The sequence below is a fragment of the Rhineura floridana genome, chromosome 17, assembly GCF_030035675.1.
Source record: "Rhineura floridana isolate rRhiFlo1 chromosome 17, rRhiFlo1.hap2, whole genome shotgun sequence".
NCBI lineage: Eukaryota > Metazoa > Chordata > Lepidosauria > Squamata > Rhineuridae > Rhineura > Rhineura floridana.
In genome coordinates this window covers 3,393,923-3,415,947 of record NC_084496.1, presented here as the reverse complement: position 1 = coordinate 3,415,947, position 22,025 = coordinate 3,393,923, and the positions used below count along the sequence as shown (strand labels likewise).

Here is a 22,025-nt window from a genome sequence, read left to right as displayed (position 1 = left end):
TTGGGAGCACTTGGTTACAGAGCAGCTGGCAGGGAGGAGCGGCAGTGTTTATCTGGCCTCCTGACAATGGCTTCCTGGAAGGAAGAGGCAGAAATGTCAGTGTAGCACACTCACACCAACGGGAACGTTAGACTAGCTTCGCTGGGGCACCCCGTACCGGACTGACCTCCCTGCTACCTTACTCCTCCCAGTAACCCGCAGTGATGCAAGTGCCAAGGGCCAAATAAGTGCTGCTGCTGCACCCTCCCCCCTCCCGGCTCTAATCCCCACCTTTGTCATGGCTACAGTGCAAGGTCCTGGGCAGAATCTCTGCCTCTGAACCAGAGTTCTACATCTCTAAAATGGGAATCACAGTGAACTACTGCACAGGGTGTTTGCTCTCACAACAGCCCCCTGCATACAAACTTACTGAAAGCAACAAGTCTTTCCCCTTATATTTCAATGGAGCTAGATGAGACTCAATAATTGCAAAGTAATTGGCTTAATTCTGATCGATAAACTGTCTAGTAAAACTCTACAGACAGCCATTATCAGCGCCATTCCAAGGGCCAGAAAATCTTGACGTTATTCTCAGTTCCCACAAGGAGCAGATTTTTAACTTCTAAACCCAAAGCTGTACCCTCACGGAAAGACAAGCCTTTATTAATTCAGAGGCAAGAAAGTGTGCAGACTAAAGTAAGTGGTTCGATACTGAATAGATGGATACATACTGTTGTATGATAGGACCTCATAAGGTCTGTTGTATTGTTCTATGGTCCTATTCTTAATGTTTTAAATTGTCTTAGTATTTTAAGTGTATGTTTCATGGTTTTAATGTCACAAATAGTTTAATTCTATTTTAATTGTATATTTTTGTATGTTTTGTTACCTATGTGTAGTTTTTATTTGTAAGCCGCCCTGAGTTCCAGTTTTGGAAAAAGGGCGGGATAATAATAATAATAATAATAATAATAATAATAATAATAATAATTGTGAAACCTGTTCAAGAGCAGGGGTGCGGAACCTCAGGCCTGGAGGCCAAACATGGCTCTCCAGGCCTTTCTACCTGGCCTTCTAGACTATCCCCATCCCACACCCTATCCTCAGTCACACCCCTCACCAGCCCAGCTTTGCAGCCTCTGTGAGTATGTTTGTCTGGCTTGAACTGGATGATGCACGTCTGGATGGAGGAGGAGACGTGTGAATGTGTGTAGAAACCAGCCTACTGTACAACGGTAAAACTCACATTCACTGCTCTGCCCACTTTTGCCTCTGGACCTGCCCACCACTGGGATGTGGCCCTGGGACGGTTGGTCATCTGTAGGTCCAACACCTTTACTGACTGACTGATTGATGATTGCATTCATATCCCGCCTTTCCTCCAAGGAGCTTAAGGGAACAGACGCAGTCACAACGGTTACAGATAATCTTTTCTGGCAGAACAAATTTTTCCATCTTTCTTTTGTCGGTTACATGTGCACCTTATGTTTCTTCCTTATGCTTCTTCAGCTTGCAATGATATACATGCCATGCTTGTCCTGTGAAGTTAGTTTAGGATCTCTCTGGTCCAAGTTCAACATTCTATTTAGTGACTCTCCTTCAGCCTACATCCATAATACTCATATATTTAAAGACTGCCCCTCCCCCTCGTTGGAACCGTGATCTTAACAAACAATATAGGTCCAGTATAAAAACGCTGGACATAAACACCATAAGGTACTATCTTTCAGAATACTGAAGAGATCAAAAGGTATCCATGTAACTGATGAATCTACCCACCAGAGGATGGCTGGAAATAATTTAAAATATCAGGAACAGGGCAAGTTCAATTTCATTGCTGCAAAGCTCCTGGAGAAGGTACTGCTGCCAAAATAGAAGTGAGCGGCTCAAATCAGAGGACAAAGTTGTCATCCTGTGAAAGGGATTTGGGGTCAGAGAACCTGGTATGCACAGCATAAATGGCACATGCAAAAGACCACTTATTCTGAGGTCAAAGATTGAGCAGCAGCAAGAAGGAAGGGAAAGGAGAACCAGATACAGATCTGAGTTGTAACAGGTCACAGCTTTTACTGCATACAGCTTCCAGGGGCTTTGGCATAAAGTGGCAGGGGGCACAGTGGTGCAACTGAAGGGTGAACTACTGATGGGAGGTAAACAACTCAGCCCACCCACAGGACAAACTGGAAGGGTAGCACAAGGCAGCAGATGCGGTCACTCAGTCTGCCCGCAGTCAGCAACTTGGAGTGCTTCTGTTAACCAATCTGCCTTAGAGACTAACTTGTGCGCCTAACCTCTGAGGCCACTTAGGCGCCCCCACCTATGATATCTGCAAGGAGCCCATCCCTACATACTGCCCCCAAAACTTGCCTGATGTAAGTGCCAGTTGTGACCCAATTGAGAACACCACAGCAACACTTTACATCAGGACTGGCCAACAGGGTACCCTCTAGAACAGCCTTTCCCAACCGGTGTGCCTCCAGATGTTGTTGGACCACAACTCCCATCAGCCTCAGCCACTGGCAATGCTGGCTGAGGCAGATGGGAGCTGTGGTCCAACAACATCTGGAGGCACACTAGTTGGGAAAGGCTGCTCTAGAATCTAGATGCTACTGAACTACAACTCCCATGGCCTCAGGGATGGTGGGAGTTGTAGGCCAAAAAAATCTGGACAGCACCACGTAGGCTACCCTTGTATTACAGAGCAATCAGGACAGAAAGAACAGCCACCCCTTTGCCACGCACCACCAACGCCAACCATGTCAAAAGGGAACCATTGTAAGATGGGGTGAGGGCAGGAAGTATACCTAAATAGGCTTGTTTCCAGGGATCTCCACAGGGCAGAAAATCTCACAGCTGCTCAAGCCTTAACAGACCTGCAGGCCTTACCTACATGATAAACTGGTATTCATTTTATGCCACTGAACCTGCTGTCGTGGCTCTCCTTTGACACTAGAGATCAACAGTTCCATCCACTTATAGAACTAAAATCCCCGGGGGCAAGATGACATTTAAGATGACAACCAGGAGATGCCTGGTTGGCGTTGACCCATGACAGGGTCTTCTCAGTGGCAATTCCGCACCTACGGAATGCCCTCACCAGTGAGGAGTATCTGTCTCCCTCATTACTGACCTTCAGGAGGAATTTAAAAACATTCCTGTTTACTCAGACATTTGATGGTTGAAAGAGACCATTCCTGGCAATGCCTAGATCACTAGATTTTTAGAATGCTTTTAACTGTACAGTAACAATTTTTAGAATGCTTTTTAATTGTTTTGTTGATATGTTGGCCACCCTGGGCTCCTTTGGAGGAAGTCAGGATATAAATTCAATTTAATAACAACAACAATAATATAGTTAAACCAGATGTTTTGTTAGAGCTGCATACATCCCAGAGTTGCAAGGGTATTAACAGGCCCCATTTCACATTAAACCAGAACTGTCACTAGAAGCTAAAATGATGAAACTGAGGTTATCATATTTTGGACACATAATGAGAAGACATGATTCTCTAGAAAAGACCATAATGCTGGGGAAAACAGAAGGGAGTAGAAAAAGAAGAAGGCCAAACAAGAGATGGATTGATTCCATAAATGAAGCCCCAGACCTGAACTTACAAGATCTGAACAGGGTAGTTCATGACAGATGCTCTTGGAGGTCGCTGATTCATGGGGTCTCCATAAGTCGTAATCGACTTCAAGGCACATAACAATAACAAGAAGGAAAACTTTTATACCAGATTATTTCCGTGGCTTTGCCCAGATCTCACTTGCTAACTGTTCTTTTTTATTTGAGCAATAGCCTCAATCTCAATCTACTCCAAGGACTCCTATGTAGCAGCAGGGAGAGGCGGCCGGTGGAGGGTGGCAGAGTCAGGACACAAAGACACAGGTTGCAAATGAGATGGAGAAAAATCTCTAGAGAAGGGCTCCAATCAGAGTACTATTTTTAGACTGAAATCGACATTTTAACTGGTTAACTGCACCAATTAATCGATTACTGCATTAATTCCTAATGAGCTTGTTTGCAGGCCTGGATCCCATGCTGGCAAAACAAAATTGGGGACACAGACATAAACCTCAGAAGAGGCTAATTCAGCAGCCTGTGATTTCAGCATAACAGTGGCTGACATACGATTAGTGCTCAGCATTAAGCAGTAGTAGAGGGAGGTAAGATATTGCCCCAAAACGTTTATGGCTCCTTCCGTGGCTGGCAAGTTTTCAAGAAGAATCCCTGTTGGCCTAAGATGTTTCTGTCTCCTCTGTTGTTACGAAAAGGAACCACAGCTGGGAATACACTGCAGCCACTTCTGCTTCCAGGTCAGAGCTGCTCTGAACTATTTATGTTCAGGCAATTTCTTACAGATCTACATAATCATCCAGGAAGAGGGAGGAGTGTCTTGGCAAGAGTTTGGCAGCGGCGGCAGCAGCACACAGGCTGCATAGCAGCCAGTATCTTCCAGGGCCTGCAGCAGGCTCATATTTTCACAGCAAGACACAATTCTCCAGACCTGTTTCCTTGCCTCCTGGACTTACAGTCAACAAAGCCTAAAATGGAGCATGGAAGTGTTCTATATGTGGACTGTAGGTCTGGATCTAACTCATGCTCCACCTGTGTGTGTTCCTTCCATAAAGACTTTTAAGGTGCTCCTTGGTGCCCTCAAATGAACTTTCAGTAAGTCAGCCTTTCCCAACCTTTGGGTCCCCAGATGTTGCTGGACCACAATTCCAATCATTCCTGACCACCGGCCATGCTGGCTGCAGGGGCTGATGGGAGTCATAGTCCAACAACATCTGGGGATCCGAAGGTTGGGAAAGGCTGCAGTAAGTCATGGAAGGCATTCACCTCTGCCCTTGCAGCATGTTCACAAACAACTTTTGCACAAAATTGTTATTGTTTGTGCCCCTTAATAGTCATCTGGAAAGGGGCCTTATCTAAAACCTTCACTGACACCAATGTTGTGACCATTTACTTAGACATGTTAGGAAATGCCAATATGCTTAGATTTCATGAGTTTCAGTTGCTCTCTTTGGCCTTAAATGTTGCCATCGGGCTGTATCCAACTAAACTGTAGTCAGATCCTACCCAATGAAACTGAAAGACATAAGTTAGCCATGTTCGCTAATTTCAATGGCCCTACTCAGTGTATGACTAACACTGGATACTACAACCCACAGTACAGATTGTAAGAAAGTTCAGCTTTATTAGCCAGACAGTTAACTGGATACTTGTAGAAAATATGAGCACTATACCATAGGGCAGCCTGTGGCCACCTGGTGACCTCCAGATACTCTGGACCACAGCAAAGACAATCAGGTGTCACTAGGTAGGAAGTGGCTGTAATAGGGAAGTAACAAACTTTAGGAAGCTCATCTTTGCTAGCAGAATCATTATTAAGACAACAATCTCAGAGGTGCTGTGATCAGTGCTACGATTCCCTTTCTGGTCACTTCAGCAGGCTTGAGCAAGTTTACATACAAAAGAACACACATAAAAAGAGCCTTGCTGGATCAGGCCAATCTAGTCCAGCATCCTGTTCTCACAGTGGCCAACCAGATGCCCCAATAGGAAGCCCATAAGCAGGACCTGAGCGCAACAGTACTCTCCCCACCTGCAGTTTCCAGCAACTGGTATTCAGAAGCATACTGCTTCCAACCGTGGAGGCAGAGCATAGCCATCATGGCTCGTAGGTTTGGATAGCCTTATCCTCCATGAGGCACCTTCTTTCCACAAGGAAAATCGAAACTTCTCCTCTTGGCTCACAGTAAAACCAAAGGTTGCATCCTGACCACCATAGTTTATTATAACATGGCTACCACCTTGAAATTGATTGGCTACCTATCATGAACTGAGGTTGTAGTGAGAGCGAGTAGACGGAAGGAGTTTTTACCGCAAGGGTGACAGCCTGCTTTGGTACAAAACTAGGCTTCTTTCAAGTGAGAGATGGGAGAGGAGTGTTGGTCTTATGGAAGTGGGGCATGAGCCCATTAGTGCTTCAATAATGGCAGAATATCTTATATATGTGCATGCATGGCAGTATGCTTTTGTATGTGGGTTGCAATATTGCTGAGTGTGAGCAAGTTAATATATGAGTGGTTGGTTGACAGAGATGGTGTTCGAGGTCATGAATGATTATACTGGTTGTGTGGAATAGATGAACAGTGAGATGGTTGAATGAATAGGTGTTATGTTACACTGGTTGGAATTTTACATCATGTTTTCTAATGCTCTCTGACTTTAGATTTATATTGTGCTTTTTGTATATGGATATTGTTTCTATATTTGTTTTCTATTTTTACGTAAATAATTTGATATAGTTTTTATTGTACTTATTGTGTTTATGTATATGTATGTATTTTTATTGTAAGCCACTTCAAGATCTTTAGATAGTAAGCGGTCTATAAATGGAATGAATGAATGAATGAATGAATGAAATTGTGCTTCCCTATCAGCTGAAGCTGTGAAATTTGCTACACATGGTCCAAGAAATTCAGCTTACTATATGTTAGATGTAGAGAAACATCTAACATATTCTCTTACACAGAACAGCAAAACACAATCTGTCTGATAATACACCATAATCCAGTTTAAGATATTATATCTACACTTTAATACGTTTGCAATAAATTCAGTTTTCCTTTAAACAGGGGTGATTGTTTTTTTTAAAAAAGAGGTCCTTACTACAATAATAATAGTAATAATAATGATAAATCCAACTTAAAACATTCAGATATATTTTACCACGGTTGTGCAATTCCTTGGATCCCAAGCATGATCAGATTTAAAACAGGAATTGTTTTCACCTGTCAAAATGTGATTAATTACAGTTTATCACATAACAGAGGCTAACTGGGTAGAATGTTGGAGGTGTTGGTACATGGGGTGGAATCTCATTGCCTTTTCAGACTTGGGATTGGGAGGGACCGGGCAACCAGCAGCAGCCAGGAAAACACACGTGAACAAAACATGGGGCCTGTAAATAGCCACTTGCCCAGGGTGAGTAGGAGTCGCACCCAGATGATCAAAGTTTCTTCTATAAATTGGAAAGGAGTTATACCCCCTAGAGATGTGAAAGCCCAGAACAATTTGGAGAAAAGCCGGGGGGAAAAAGGGTTCTGTTTTTTTCTGGGCCTTCAAATCTCTATACCCCCTTCCTCAAGACTGTCAATGTGCCACAAATGACTAGCATAAGAGTATATAGATAGGCAAGCAAGCATCTTCATTGGATTTATCTGCAAAGCCAATACAAACACAGAGGTTATACCTTAATATAAAGAATAAATATAAATTAAGAATCAAGTCTGGGGTGTTGTTTTATTTTTACAATATGATTTTTTGTTTGATTATTGTTTTTAATAGCGCTGTAAGTTGCTTGGAGACCTTCGGGTAACAAGCAACTAATAAATCTAATAAATAATACTAATACTACTAAGAAAGTTTGTTTAGTAAAATTTGGATTAATCTGCAAATATGACAACAAGGGAAACGATCAGCTTCGGGGGAAGGGAACAGGATGACTTTTGAGTTGTTTCCTCTTTTGCATCCACATACAAACTGCAGGGCTTCACAACAGCACTGTCATTGTTCCAGTTTTCCTAGCCCTTATCCATATTAATAAATAACTCTTTTAGGGAGTCGAGACAAGTTGCAGCTCATCGCCAGTCTACTCCTGCCTATGCAGCTCCACTGCCACTTCCAAACATCCTGTTGTGTCATTTAAGAAGTACTGGCTGAACTGGTTTAACTACTTCAGTTTAGATGCACAGCACAATTTCACTGGAGTAAGTTAACTACCTGTATTTAACTTTGTTAAGCCAGTCCCAGAAACAGCTTTCTTTAAATAAACAAACAACTGGTATGTCCCCAGTACCCACAATGCATCAACTGACTAAGTTACAAGGGCACTATGCCCACCATTTACAAACAGTAAGATCCTAAAGCTTAAGCATTTTTGGCCTTTCAGCAATGGTCCTTCCTTTCCCAATCTTATGGCTGAGAGTTTTTTCCTCACATCCCATATATATCATTCTTTAAAAACACTCAGGGCAGGATCCAACAAAGGGCTTCCACAGGTGCAAGAACTGCTTGCGAAACAGAAATTCAACCCCTGCAGCCCCACAACCTGCTGCAGAGGGTTGGGAGAATCCCCAGAATAGATTTAGGGGACATGCACAGAGAGGAGGGAGGGGAAGTCCCATTGCACAGCCAAAAGTCCTTGCAGAAGCACTTCATTGCATACCATCCTTGTCTGCGTGTGTATGTATACCGAGAGAGAGAGAGAGAGAGAGAGAGGTTTTTTATATATATACTTACATACATATACATGTGTTTCAAAAGAGAAAAGGAGAAAAAGATTTGCACTATTCTTTTGCATAAATGGATGTCTCCTATCCCCCTTTCCTCCAACAGTTCTAATTCGGTCCCCTCAAGCATTAAAACAAACTACAGAGAATTCTGAAACTAAAGACTCTTACTTGTGAAATATAATTCAGCCAAGGAAACATACAATATCTAAAATCAGAATAGATTTTAAAACAATTTTTAAATCATAGCATTTCAATAATTCAAAGAGGTGACAAGCCAAACTGAATGCTTTACAATTATATTTTCCCTTCAAAAGCACACTAGGACTTTATTTATTTGACAAGATTTGTGAATGGTCAGGCATCTCCCAGACATAGAAGTTGAAAGGAAGTTTATGGAAATGGACTGCCTTGAAGTCAATCTCAACTTATGGCGACCCTATGAATAGGGTTTTCATGGTAAGCGGTCTTCAGAGGGGTTTTCCCATTGCCTTCCTCTGAGGCTATTCCTCCCTAGCTGGTAAGGGCCTGCTCAGCTTGCCACAGCTGCACAAGCCAGACCCTTCCTTGTCCGCAACTGCCAGCTGGGGGGCAACTGGGCTCCTTGGGACTATGCAGCTTGCCCACGGCTGCACAGGTGGCAGGGCACGTCACCCCTGAGCCACTCACGGTGGGGATCATCTTTACCTGGCCCTTGTTGACACCTGGGAGACACGAGCGGCGATTTGAACTCACAGGTTCTGGACTCCCAGCCAGGCTCTCTTCCCCACTGTGCTATACCAGTTTATTACAACCAAAATCCAGGTAGTCAGGAACAAGAGATCTGAGACAATATGCTGTAGATACATCTTGAGCATTCACACAGCTAATTACAAAGTCAACTCCTAGTCAAAAGAGGGATGTGAAATGCTCCTTCTAACAGTAAAGGTAAATAACTCTCAGATATCTTTCTGTCCACAACCAGTTAGCAGTTTTAGAACCCATGAAAGTACAATCTGAGGCCTGGGGACTCTCTCATACGTATCCCTCCTCAACCAGTTCCAGCAAATCAAAGTAGCTTCCCACCCCACAGTGACATGAGGTGCTTCCTCAACTATTTGTACGAGATTCTTAACAGTTAACTGAATTCACTGTTTTTATTCTGCCTCTTATCAATGATGCAGAGTAAAAGATCTGAAGTTTCATTAGAAGCTATCAGGTGATCTTGAATCGATAAGAACATAAGAAGAGCCTGGTGGCCCATCTAGTCCACCGTCCTCTTCTCAGTGGTCTACCAGATGCCAATGGGAACCCCACAAGGAGGACATAAATGCAAAGCACTCAGACCGTGGTCCTACATGCTTATTAGAAATACTGATATAACGGTATGTATCAGTGTTCAATTTTGTGGTGTTGTAAAAAGCAAATAGCAAAATCAACAAAAAATTGATTTTAAAAACCACCTGAATTTTACTGAGCGATAGCAAGCAATTAGGAACAATGGAAGTAATCAAGGAATTGACTTATAAATGACTGAGGGCAACATCAGAGGCTAAACATAAGAGCATCAACACCAAACATGAAAGCATTCTTATGGCAATAAAGGAGAAGGATTTGGCTGATGCTACGAAAGGTTTTAGCACTATTATTGGGAAGAGAGAGAGAGAGAGAGAGAGAGAGAGAGAGAGAGAGAGATGGTCCTCATCACATTTAGATTTTTCTATCTAGGAAAATGTTGTCAGCATTCTCACTTATTGTAAAGGTTTCTGCAAATACCAAGATGTTCTATTCACATCCTTTGTCTGGTGCTCCATTTCCAGCTATCAGTACCGATTCTTTGTTGAAGCAGGACCCTCAGTAGGGTACTGAAACTATGCTCCGATGATCTCCTCAATGTCATATCCAAAGCTCTCTACACAGTCCTCATCTCCCTTGACCTCACTGCTGCCTCCAACACAGCAGAGTACTCTCCCTTGCTTGATCCCTTTTGCTCCACATCTCTGTGATGCTCTCCTCAGTGGGCTGTGTTCCTACTAGTAAACCATTCTGGCATGTAAGCGGTGTCGTAACAATAACAATAATGAATATTTCTCTCACTGTCCTTGCAATGTTTCCATATGGGGAAGTTCTCCCCGCACTTTCCCTCTCTGCTTTGGGGTTCCTCAGGGCTCTGTTATTTCTTCTCTACACACCATCATATGGATTTTTGAGTACTGTCTATAGAAGGATGACAGCTCAGTCACTCTGACCCAGGATTTTTGGTCTCCATCCCCAAATGTCCAAGTGCACCACGGATATTTCTGCTTGGATGCTTAACCATCTCAACCTCAGTATGTCCAACATACATTTTTTTTTATTTTCTCCTCCTTTCCTCATACACTCTTTATTCACTGACATCACCACCATCCACCCTGAACAAGCACAAAACCCTGGTTTTCCCTTGGCCCCACCTCTCCTTTGCTCCCCATTTTAGTATAATGTTGCTTCTCATCAAAACAACACTGCATACATATGGTCCTTCCTCTCTGTCACCTTGGCAAAAACTCTGGTTCACACTATGATCACCTCTCACCTTGTCTGCTGTAATCTTCCCTTCTCTGGTCTTCTTTTAACTTATCTTGGTCCCCACATCTCTACCCAATATTCTTCAGCATGTGTTGGGAACCTTTGGCCCTCCAGATGTTGCTGAACTACAACTCACATCATCCTTGGCCTTTGGACATGCTTGCTGAGGCTGATGGGAGTTGTAATTCAGCAACATCTGGAAGGTCACAGGTTCCTGACACCTGCTCTACAGCCAAAATTACATTTTATCACTGTGACCGCATGCCAACACCGCTTAAAATCCTTATTCTGGCTTTGTTTGCTCACAGATCCTGCATGAGTGCCCTGCCTTTACCTTCACATCCCTCAATGGCCTAGTCCCTCATCTCTTGCATCTCTCATCCTATCAACTCCATACCTGTGACCTTCACCTGCCCTGTTTGTTTACTTTAAAAATATATAAACCGCCTGCTCAATAAAAAAACAGATTCAGATAAAAATAAAACATGATTAAAATGCGCAAACCAATTCAAAAGAAAAACTTGATGGTTTTATACAACCAACAGAACATTTAAAATCAAAGTTACTAAATCGTGTCCAGATAGGCTTGCTGTAACGGAAACGTACAGTGAAGGTGGCTGTCTAATATCAACAGCTCCAGAACACATGCGCTGAAAGCAGATCACGTTCCACTGCCCTCAACTGGGCAAAATCTCTGCTGCTTCCTCAAGACAACTCTGCCCTCTCTCTATATCTCTTGCTGCCCCTTATTACTTGAATTACCTTCCAGAATGCCTCTATAATGTTATCTCCTTCAAATACCCACCTTTTTGTGAAGACTCTGACAAAAAAACCAAACCAATCCTAGTCTAAATAACTTTCTGTAACTAAGGTCACATCCCCACCATACATTTAAAGCACATTTACATCTCTTTAATAGTTGTGGCTTTCCCCAAAGAATCCTGAGTGTAATTTACCCTCACAGAACTACAATTCCCAAGACCCTTAACCAACCACAGTTCCCAGGCTTCTCTGAGGGAAGTCAAGACTGTTAAAGTGGTATATGGGTGCTTTAAATGTATGGTGTGGTGTGACCTAAGTTTAAGAACTGACATATGCAACAAATGCATATTCTTCTCTTGTTTTTCCTTGCCTGTTTCCCTTCCTCACCTCTGTTCTTTGCCTTGTGACCTGCCCTGTCATTACCTGTAAAATAATGCCACGCACGTGGATAATGCTACAGTATCTACTACTTCCCCTACTGCTACAAACCTCCATGAAATACTTAAAACTATTTGCTGTTTTCATAGTAGGCATTTTTAAAAGGCAACGTACTCTGGACCAAAAATAAGTTTGTTTCTTTTAATATATTAAAATATATACTGTACTAAATCAAAGTGACCAAAGATTTCCCCACAGGGTGTCAGAACACTGTGTCCAGCATTCTGTTTGACCCATTGGGTTACTACAGGCAGATTACTTTTCTGACATTATAAAAATGGTTTTCCAAGCAGTCTTTAAATTTGGCCGCTAGCGCAACATCAGAACATGAAGGGGACCAGAAATGTCCCCATCCATACAGTCTTCCTTCACTTTTTTATTACCGTAATTAAACAAGCCACACGACAATAGAAGAAGGCAGAGGGATCCCAGAGACCATTACACAGAGGGCCACTCTTGTCTTCCCACCCTTGTACAGCACCTGTGTTCCATTGGGGGAGGCGAGAGAAGGGTCCCACCCCATCAGTGATACTTCTGCTGCTGCTGCACAGCCATCACATTCTTTCCATGTTGTACCTCTCGTCTTCCCACCTGCCTCACTTCTGCCCCCAAAGCCAACTCCAAAGTCTCTAGGAGCTACATTTAAGGGGCTGCGTTATTAACAAAGCCATGCCCTTTAGCGGCCTACCTGTGGAATGACTACTTCCCCCCCCCCAAATTCTACCTTCTTCATTTTCCGAAGTTTGGGTGTAGTGAACGAGATTCAGGCCTTTTCCACTGACAAACAGATAGTGTTCACAAGAGCTTAGGGGTTTCTTGGAAACTTATCAGGAATTCTTCAAAGTTGTGGGCATGATGGAAAACTTCTGAGTTCATGTATATGCTCATGGGGGTCAAACATGGCTCTAAATAACCAACCAATTTTTTTCTTTTATGTTGGTGACATATAAACGTCTGATATTTTACTGTGCTGCAATATCAGGACCAAGAAGGGGGGCACAGGGCCTCCAGCCTTCAGGCAAGATCAAGCTGACAGTTGTACCTGAGTCCTAGGCCTGATTTTGCAAGGGGCTCTATACTTCTCAAGTAGCGAGAGGTTAACCAGAACATTTCAAGATGCTCAGTCCTTAAGTCCCACAGAAAGGGTAGGAGAATGGCCCACTGAAGTTCAAGATTAATGCAGGGCATTAGATTGCATGCTCCTTGATTCAGGGCCTTGATAACAAGCAGTTACAGATATGTCTTTCAGCAATACATTTCATTCATATCTCTCAACTTGCCACAAAGTAACACAGACCTCCTTCTCACTATATTGGTAAACCTCTGTCTGGGTTGTACCATTTCAGATGTCATGTGGGGGGGGTGTCACATGATAATAAAATGTTTCTGCATATGGAAAACAAAAATTCATACACATTGTATCGGGGAGAATTTGTTTTCTGTGTGGAGGGATTTTTAAAAAATAATTTTAAAAGTAAGCATGGAATTAAACATGTGCCTGGTTTTATCCAGAGCCCTGCTGCTGGATCCGGCCTAAGGCCCACCTAGTCCAGCATCCAGTTCTCAGTGACCAACCAGATGCCCCAAAGGGAAGCCTGCAAGCAGGATATGAGTGCAAGAGCAGTACTCTCTCAAATGCAAAAGTTTCAGCACATTTCAGAGGCATCTTAAATCTATCAATAAGTAGCAAAAGTGACAACATCCAAGTTCTTAATTTTAGCCAGTCATCCTGTGTTTTCAAGGTTTTGATTTTCTGATTCCCAAAATCTTTAATCTTGTTACAAGATCAAGACATACAGAGAAGAGAAGCCGGGTTTCTAAGAGATCAGAGAGCCCTTTTTCACAGAACAAAATAATACTTTTTACCCTGTTTTCTCCTGCAGCTAACAGAGACATAAGAACAACAACAGAAACAGCTTTCCTCTTTTTAAGCCACTAAGGCTACAAGCCTGTACTCACTTACATGGGAGTAAGTCCTACTGAGCTCAAAGAGGCTTATTTCCGAGCAGACCCCTACAGGATTGCACCTTTAAAAGACTGCAGGGTTTGAAGCAATGTTCCCTGGGAGTCTTTTCTTCCTCTCCCTCCCCCAGGATGACCGCAGGGTCAGTGCCCCAAGACTATTTAAGAGCATTACACAGGGCCAGGATTCAGCCCACATCGAGGATCCTTCCCATCCCCGGTGCATTTTCTGTAAATAACCCCTAATCCCAGCAGATCAGAACAGAGCAGTGGCCCAATTAAAAATGGCGAGTATCTCGTGTGGCTGGCTGTATACAGGATACAATGAAAGGGGGCTGGAAGCTTTTAAAAAGGAAGGGGGGACCCCAAAACGCCGAGGGGAGCGAGCGACCTCCAGTCAATAGGGAGGAGGAGAAAGCAGTATAACTGAGCAATCTGCCCCCAGAAAAAGAGTATCACCGAAGCCGCCCATTGCAAGAACCAAACCCGACACACACACACACACCCCGAAATGCACTGCAAAGCAGCACCTTCTGCTCGAGGCCAGCCGATCTCGCAACCCTGCAAAGAGGCGGGCGGGCACCCAAAGCGCTCGCCGCTTTCTCCAGCGCTGCGCCTTAAGTGAAAGATGCTTCGCTCGCCCTGCTCCCTCCAAGGCTCTCCCGGCTAGAAGCCAATTGCCAACTTCCACCAAAGTCTGCCTCCTCCCCCTGCATTTTTCCCCTTAAGAGAGACACACCTCCCTCCCCCTCCCCTCGTATTTACAAAGCCTCCGGGACACCGCCCCGCCCCCCCGTGCACGCCCGGAGAGAGCCCCCCCCGCGCGCATACGCGCGCACACACACAGACACACACACTCCCCGGCCCCGAAAACAGGCGACTCCGCTAACCCCGCCCCTTTTCTTCCTAAAGAAGCTTATTCCTAAAACTTTTCAGCTCCGGCCCGCAGCACACAAAAGAGCCCAAAATAAAGGCGACTCTGTCCTCCTCTTTACCCCCCCCCCGCTCGGGGAAAAGCCAAATCTCCGGAGATCTTTCCCAGCCCGGGGCACTCGGCCCTGATCATCCCCGGCGCCCACCCCTTTATCTCACAAGTAGTTAGCCCTGGAGAGACACGGTGGGGGGCATCCCACCCCTTGCCGAGCAAGGGCCGGGCACCGAACTGAGGTCTGTTCCCCCGCCCCCAGGCAAAGGATTCCAGGCAAAGGCGCATTTGCAGGGAAACCGGCCCAGAAGGCTAGACCGGGGGGGGGGAGAGAGAGAGAGAGATGCAGATGAGATTGCTGGGAATGGAGAGGGCGGGGAACTGGGAGGAATGGAGAGGGCGGGGAACTGGGAGGAATGGAGAGGACGGGGAACTGGGGGGACTGGGAGGTAGGTGGATGGGTGGGTGTAGAGAGAGAATGATGGAAAACAGAGATGATTGGGAAGGCGGAGAAATTGCAAAAATTCGGGGGGGGGGAAGAAATGGCTGTTCAAAATTAAGGAAGCTACACGTTGGGGGGCTGTCCAGAAGACCTCCTGCTTGTCTGCAGCAGAGAAAAGCTGCAGCCTCCAACGGACAGCCAGATGGAAGGGATTCTGACTTGAAACTGGAATGCCCAATCTGAAAGTGGAGTTCAGGCACAGAGATGCCTGCGGAGGGAGTCACAACAGGATCCAGAACCCTCAGGCGAGACCCTGCTGTTGTATGGGGCCCGGGCAGGGGGCAGACAGGAGAACACAGTAACGGGGTAAATGCAGGGTTTGAAGGACAAAGTGCCCTACAACGCTGAGATCCCTGCACTGAGCAGGGGGTTGGACTCGATGGCCTCAGGGGCCCCTTCCCACTCTACGATTCTATCAGATGATAATGAGGGGGAGGAAAAGCGTGCTGACAACTGGAGGGGGGGTGTAAGCTGGGAAACCAAAAGCCTAGACAGTGCTGGGGAGGAAGAAGGAAAAAAGACGCGAGGCTTTAAAAGTTTGCAAATAAAGCATCGGGGGGGGGAATGGAAGGGGGAAACCCACTGAATTGGGAGGCCTGGGAAGGATGGTCATGGATGCCTATTGGGGGAGGGAATCTCAAGAAATGCAAGATAAGATACAAGAACATGAGGGCGCTAAAGGGGGGGTTGAGCAAAAGAAATCGGGATACAGCCAAAGAAAACCCCAGAGAGACTGCGGAGGATGGAGGATTTGCGGGGGGAGGGGGGCGGGAGAGGAAAGGATGGAGGCCCGAAGTGCCGGGATGGGAAGAGAGTTGGAGAAAGAGGAGCCAGAAGGGGGGGCGGAGGGAGGCGAAAGCGCAGGGCGGTGTGGTCAGCAATGGCTTTTGGAAAAACGAAGGGTGCGGGGGGGAGTGGCCAGGATTTTGGGGGGAATCGCAGCCCCAAATCTGAGCAGCCACCCTGTCCGGAGGGGCGCGGGCCAGAGGGGCGAGGCAGAGAAAGTGGGGTGCGCGCCTGTGCAGGTAAAGGCAGGACACAGTCGGCAAGGAAAGGGGGCGCTGCCCTCCGCGTCCCCCAAGGCCCCCTCGCCCGCCTACCTTCCATCTCCATGTCCTCGGGCTCGCTCAGCTGCTGCTCCCCGGGCTTCTGCTGCTGCTGCTGCTGGTGGTGGTTCATGTCGGGCGGCGGCTGCGGGAGCTCAGGCTCGGGGGCCTGGGCCTTCCCTGGATCAGGAGAAGAAGGACGCGGCGGCGGCGGCTGTTCTTCGGCAGGAGGCCCCGCGCCGGGCGGCGAGGAGCGCTGGAGGAGGAGCAGGAGATGCTGCTGCTCCTGCTGGCGGCGGGGAGGCTCCGCGGCTTGGGGCGGCTGGGCTTCGGGCTGGGCTCCGGCGGCGGGCAAGGAGCGGGCGGCCGCCGGGGGAGGCAGCGAGACGCGCACGTATTTGCTGGCTATTCGCCCAATGGCGGCGGGGGTGGGAAGAGCCGGAGGAGGAGGGCGGCGGCGGCGGCGGCGAGGGGCCGAGCTTGCCTCACAGCTGCTGAGGCGGCGGCCTGGCCCGAGCAGGCGGCGGCGGCGGGCGACAACAACGTCGTAGCGGCCCTACTGCTTTGGCAGCGGCGTCTCCTTCCCCCCCGGGCCGGGCCAGCTCCGGTGAGGAGGAGGAGGAGGGAAGAGGGCGGCCCGGCAGCGCGGCCGCCTGGCGACGGAGAGGAGGAGAAGGAGGAGGGGGCGGGAGTCGGGCCTGCTCCTCCGCCGTTGCTGCTGCCGCCGCCGCCGCCTCCTTCGCTGCCTCTCAAAATGGCGGCCGCGAAGTGTCACATCCGCATGGACGGCGGGCAGCGCCGGAGTCTCGGCAGCCGCAGGAGGCAGAGGCAGGCGGAGAGAGGGCGCGGGGCCGACGAGGGACGGAAGGCGGCGGTGGCGGCGGAAGAGGAGGAGGCGGCACGCGGCGGCGGCCAGGACGCTCTGCCTCAGCTCGGCCTGCAACGGCCCGGCCAGGAGGAGGAGTGGAGCGAGCAGGAAGGAAGGAAGGCAGCGAAGAGCGAGCAGCGCCGCGGCCGCCCCGGGAACAGCAAGCGGAGCCGCTCTCGCCGCCACAGCCGAGGGGAGGAGCCGCCGAGGGGAGGCGAGGCGAGGCAGGGCCGGCGGCGCGCGTCTCTCCGCCTGCGTGGGGCCGCGCGGCCTGTGGGGAGAGGAAAGGGGGCTGAGGGGATGGAGACAGGGAGATGAAAACTGGGGAAGAGAGAGAGGTTGGAAGGGGGAGAGAAGTGAAACCGGGGCGGGGAGTCTGGGGGAAGAGTAGGAGGAGAATAGGGGTGTGCTTGGAGGTTGGGGGGTGAGGGGTGCTTGGTAGTGGGAGAGATTGAAAGAGGAGAGGGATGGAGAGTGGAGGATGAAAATGAGGGGAAGCCTGTTTTGGGGGGCGGAGAGGAACAGTAGGGATGTACTCGGGGGTAAAGGAGTGAGGGGTGCCTGGCGGAGGGGATGGAGGGAATGTGAAAGTTGGGGGATAGCAGAGAGAGTAGGAGATGTAAACCAGGGGGGTGCTATGGGGTAAATAGTGGGATGGAATCTGGGGTGTGATTTGCGGGGTGGAGGGGGAATGGGGGTGAGGGAGAACAGGGAGGAATGGGAGAGGGGGTTCTTGGGGGGAGGGAATGTGAAAGAAGGGGGTAGTTAGATGTAGAAGAGGGAAAGGAGGGAGGTAGCAGGGCAACATGAACATAAGGGGGGGACCTGTAAGGGAGGGGAGCGAGTAGGAAGGAATGGAGGAGTGTTACTTGAGCAAAATGGGAGATCACAGAGAGGGGCTCCCTGCAGGAAAGGTCGAAAGCTGCTGTTAACAACACAAGGTGATGCATTCCTTAAGAACACCCCCCCCTTGAACTGAGGCTTATTCTCAGGCAAGCCCCAGCAGAGTAGACATGCAAAGGACTGTACTGTGAAAATACCACAGATGATTTCTGATCTCCAGCTTTAGACTCCTGTGGAACAGGCCTCAGAGCATCACAAAAGAGTTGACATCTAATGCGTATGTACTGAGCAAGGACCCACAAATACACTCGCCACGTCGCCCTTGGCAAGTACTTCTCTTTTGCTCTGCCAAGAGCACGAATTCATAGGAACCCAGGGTATGGTCTGAAGCAAGGGTGTAATTGCCCAGGGGATCTTAGTCCCCTTACTTTTTTGGGAGCAGGGTCCCTATGTCTTCAGTGTCCTTTCCTACTGATTGGAGTTAATCAGAGTGAAAGGAGACAAGTCAGCCCCTGAGAGAACTCTTCTCAGTAGCTAGAACATTCTCCTTTAGTCTTAGCATGGCAACCAAGAAGGAATACTCAGCAAAGGAAGCTCCTTAACTTACAGCATCTTAGTACATTTGCCCAAGTGCGTGCGCAGAAAATAGTAGATCTAGATGAAAGGCAACATACAGAGATCTGCATTGATCATTGGAGTGCGTCGCTAAGAGAAAGTACTCCAAACGGAACAAGAGACTGAAAGCTCATCTTAGTGTACAATTTTAGAAGCTTATATAATCTTAGAGGGGGAGTGGTGTGAGGGGGCATGGCATGACTATCACGAAAGGTCCCTGCGCTTCTGAATTTGCCACGACGCTACTGGTCTGAAGGCATGCAAGGCCACCAGCTTGCTGAAGCTAAGCAGGTGTGGGTCTGGTCAGTGCCTGTATGGGAGACTGTCCAGGAATCACACATCTGCTGCCTTGGTTTCCTTGATGAAAGAAAGGCGAGATATAAATGTAAGAAAATAAACAATAAAAGAAAATAAACAGGAAGAAAGGAAGCTGCCTGAGTCAGACCATTGATCCATCTAGCTCAGTATTGTCTACACTGACTGGTAGCAGTTATCTAGGGTTTCAGACAAGGAGACTTTCCCAGCTCTGTCTGGAGACACTGGCAATTGAACATGGAAATACACCCTGGAAAAGCATGTGCTCTCCCATTGAGCTACAGCTCCTCATTAAAAAAAATAAAATTATTGGCAGACGTGGGACTAGAACCTATGCCATCAAAATGACGAGCCTAAATCCAGTGCCTTAGACCACTCAGCCACACTACTACTTCAAGGAGAGCCGCTGCTGTCGAACACAAGGAGTCTCAGTGGTAACAAGCTGACTTCAGATGTGTGAGAGAAATGCAAGGAGCTGTGCTGAACCTCTGAATCACTTGAAGAGCCGCAAGGCTTAATGCTGCCTTTTGAATATGTGAGGTTTGGCATCACAAGGACAAACTGTCCTGTTTCTCTTCATCTGTGGAGTGGGGAAGGGGCTTGCTCTGCACAGTTGTGCTGTGTCTTGAGCGTCAGTGGGATGCCAGAATACCCTGTCCTCTCCCTCTGGAAAAGGAGGAGTGGGTCACAGCGAGAATAAACTTTGGCTGGTGAAAAAGTTGAGCTGAGATTTGTTGACTCCTGGCCTTCATGCATACATTTTACTTTAGTTTGACAGAGAAATAGCTGCAGACTCCTGTGTTGTGAAAGGGTATACCTCCTCCCAAAAAGCAATAGCTATGTTAAAATCTGAACAAATCCTGTACCAAGCAGCCAATGTTTGTGAGAAGCCAACATTGATTATCTCGGGCAAAGGAGCAGGTGCAGGAAGTTCCCCCACACTTTCAGCATTCTGCCTCCCCCATTTTAACTTTTTATTGTTTTACAACTACTCTAGTAGCACTGTGGGCTGAAGGTCGTGGGATAACCATTTAATGAGCTAACAAATTAAAAGATCCGAGTTCAGATTCAATATTTAGAGCTATTGCCAAATCATTGTTTTCCTCACTTTCTGCCTTCAGTGCATGCATTTCTTTCTTTCTCTATATTTAAAGTTATATTTAGACTGCCCTTCATCGCAAGTGATCTCAGGGCGGGATGCAATAAACAGTTTAAAATCATATCAACAACAAAATTTAGCAGTAAAACCATCAAACAAGGGCAATAGCAAATTAAAACAGCAATTGGCAGAGGAAAAGCAATGTAGGAATACCCAGCCATTGAGAATGCCAAATAACTGAATAAATAGGTCTTCAGCTGGCAGTAGAGATTAGTAAGAGTCAGCGCCATCAATATCTGGGAAGCAAGGGCATTCCGTCAATGGGACCACCACCACAGAGCAGGAATCTTTTGGCATCAGCCTACTTCAACATTGCACATTATTCTAGGGGTGGTTGTAGGGTGCTGCCCGAACTGAAAGGGCACCGTCAAATGGGTGGATCTAGTTGAGTCTTGTAGAATCCACTTTTTTTTTTACTAGAATCCCCATGCTACTCTGATGTGTTTGAAATGTACACAGCAGGAATGCATACTCGGGATCTCTTCAAACAGTCCACTAATTCAGCGATCCCGACTGCTGTGTAAGAACACAAGACGTGACTTTGCTGGATTAACCAAGCTTCATCTAGAACAGGTGTGAGGAACCTTGGCTGAACTACAACTTCCATCATTCCTGGCCATTGGCTATGCTTTTGTGGCCTCGTGGGAGTTGTAGTTCAGCAACATCTGGAGGGCCAAAGGTTCCCCACAACTGATTTAGATAACATTAGAAGCTGTAGTCAGGCTCCTATTGGGGACAGCCTATCATGAGCACACAACACCAGTTCTGAAACTGAGGCCTGGTTATCTGAAAGGATGCCTTATCCTCTATGGCCAAGTCCACACCTTAGAGTCAGCCAGGGAGACTCTCGGAGGTGCTGCCTTTCACTGAGTTCTTATTGGCAGCAACATGGGGGAGATCCTTCTCAGTGGTGGCCCCCAGCTTTGAAACACCCCTTATTAACAAACTTTGTGCCCTGCTTTTTAACAAATGTCCTCAATGCAACTTATCAAGCAAATGCATATAAAAGCACAATAAACAATAGAATAAGAACTACAAAAGACAAAATCAGCAATCCAACAGCAGGAGTAGCAAGCTTAAAGCAATAGCTAAAACTAATAAGGAATAAAAATGTGAACACACTAGACTTCCCCGGAGTTGTATCCAACCAAGTGCTAAGAAGGCATCATTAGAGATTAAATGTAAGCACTTGGAGGGGTGCATAAGAAGATAATCTTAACAAAGGTTATTTCTGTATTGATACAAATACTTCTCAAGGGTCTAGCCCTGACATGGTACCAGACACCCAACAGACTGAGGATCTTCAGGAGAAGGCAGTGTTCCCCAGAACCAGTACTGAGGGTCCCCTTGAGAGACTCTCCAGGGAGAGATCTGGTGAAGTACCTTTGGCGCTGTCAGAGGAAGGGGACTTCCACCCCCACCCCAGGTCTCAAAACAACGCTGGCACCACTAGATCCAGGTCCAGACTGAATAGCAATAACGTAGCATGCACCTACGGACCCAGAGTCATTGTGCAGCTCATGAGGAAGGAGCTTCCTCATAAGTGAGCAATCCCTGAAACGCCTTCGCTACCAGCAGCTGTGGTCTAGGAGGCCACTGCATGAAAGGTTTCCCTCCTGAGCCTCCTGGTTGCTGGAAGGAGCACAGGTCTCTGGCTCTTTGTGGCTGGTTCTACTTTTTCCTGTTGTATATCTTGCTTGGACTCCTTGGAAGACTGACAGACTGTTGCCTGATCTTGCCTCTTGATCACGCTTTGGACCTAGACT

The 22,025-nt window shown here is 47.0% G+C and overlaps 1 protein-coding gene across 2 annotated transcripts in view; it reads right to left on the bottom strand.

The window, feature by feature from the left end:
* USP7 (ubiquitin specific peptidase 7) overlaps positions 1-17,501 on the bottom strand; it is a 69,473-nt gene extending 51,972 nt beyond the window's left edge. Inside the window, exon 1 of one of the 2 annotated variants that reach the window (XM_061599215.1) lies at positions 16,514-17,501. In XM_061599215.1, coding sequence (XP_061455199.1) covers positions 16,514-16,592 — 79 coding nt within the window. In that variant the 5' untranslated portion in view covers positions 16,593-17,501. The remainder of the gene's footprint in view (positions 1-16,513) is intronic. The other variant, XM_061599216.1, reaches the window with a different exon arrangement.
* Between the last annotated feature and the right edge of the window lie 4,524 nt (positions 17,502-22,025).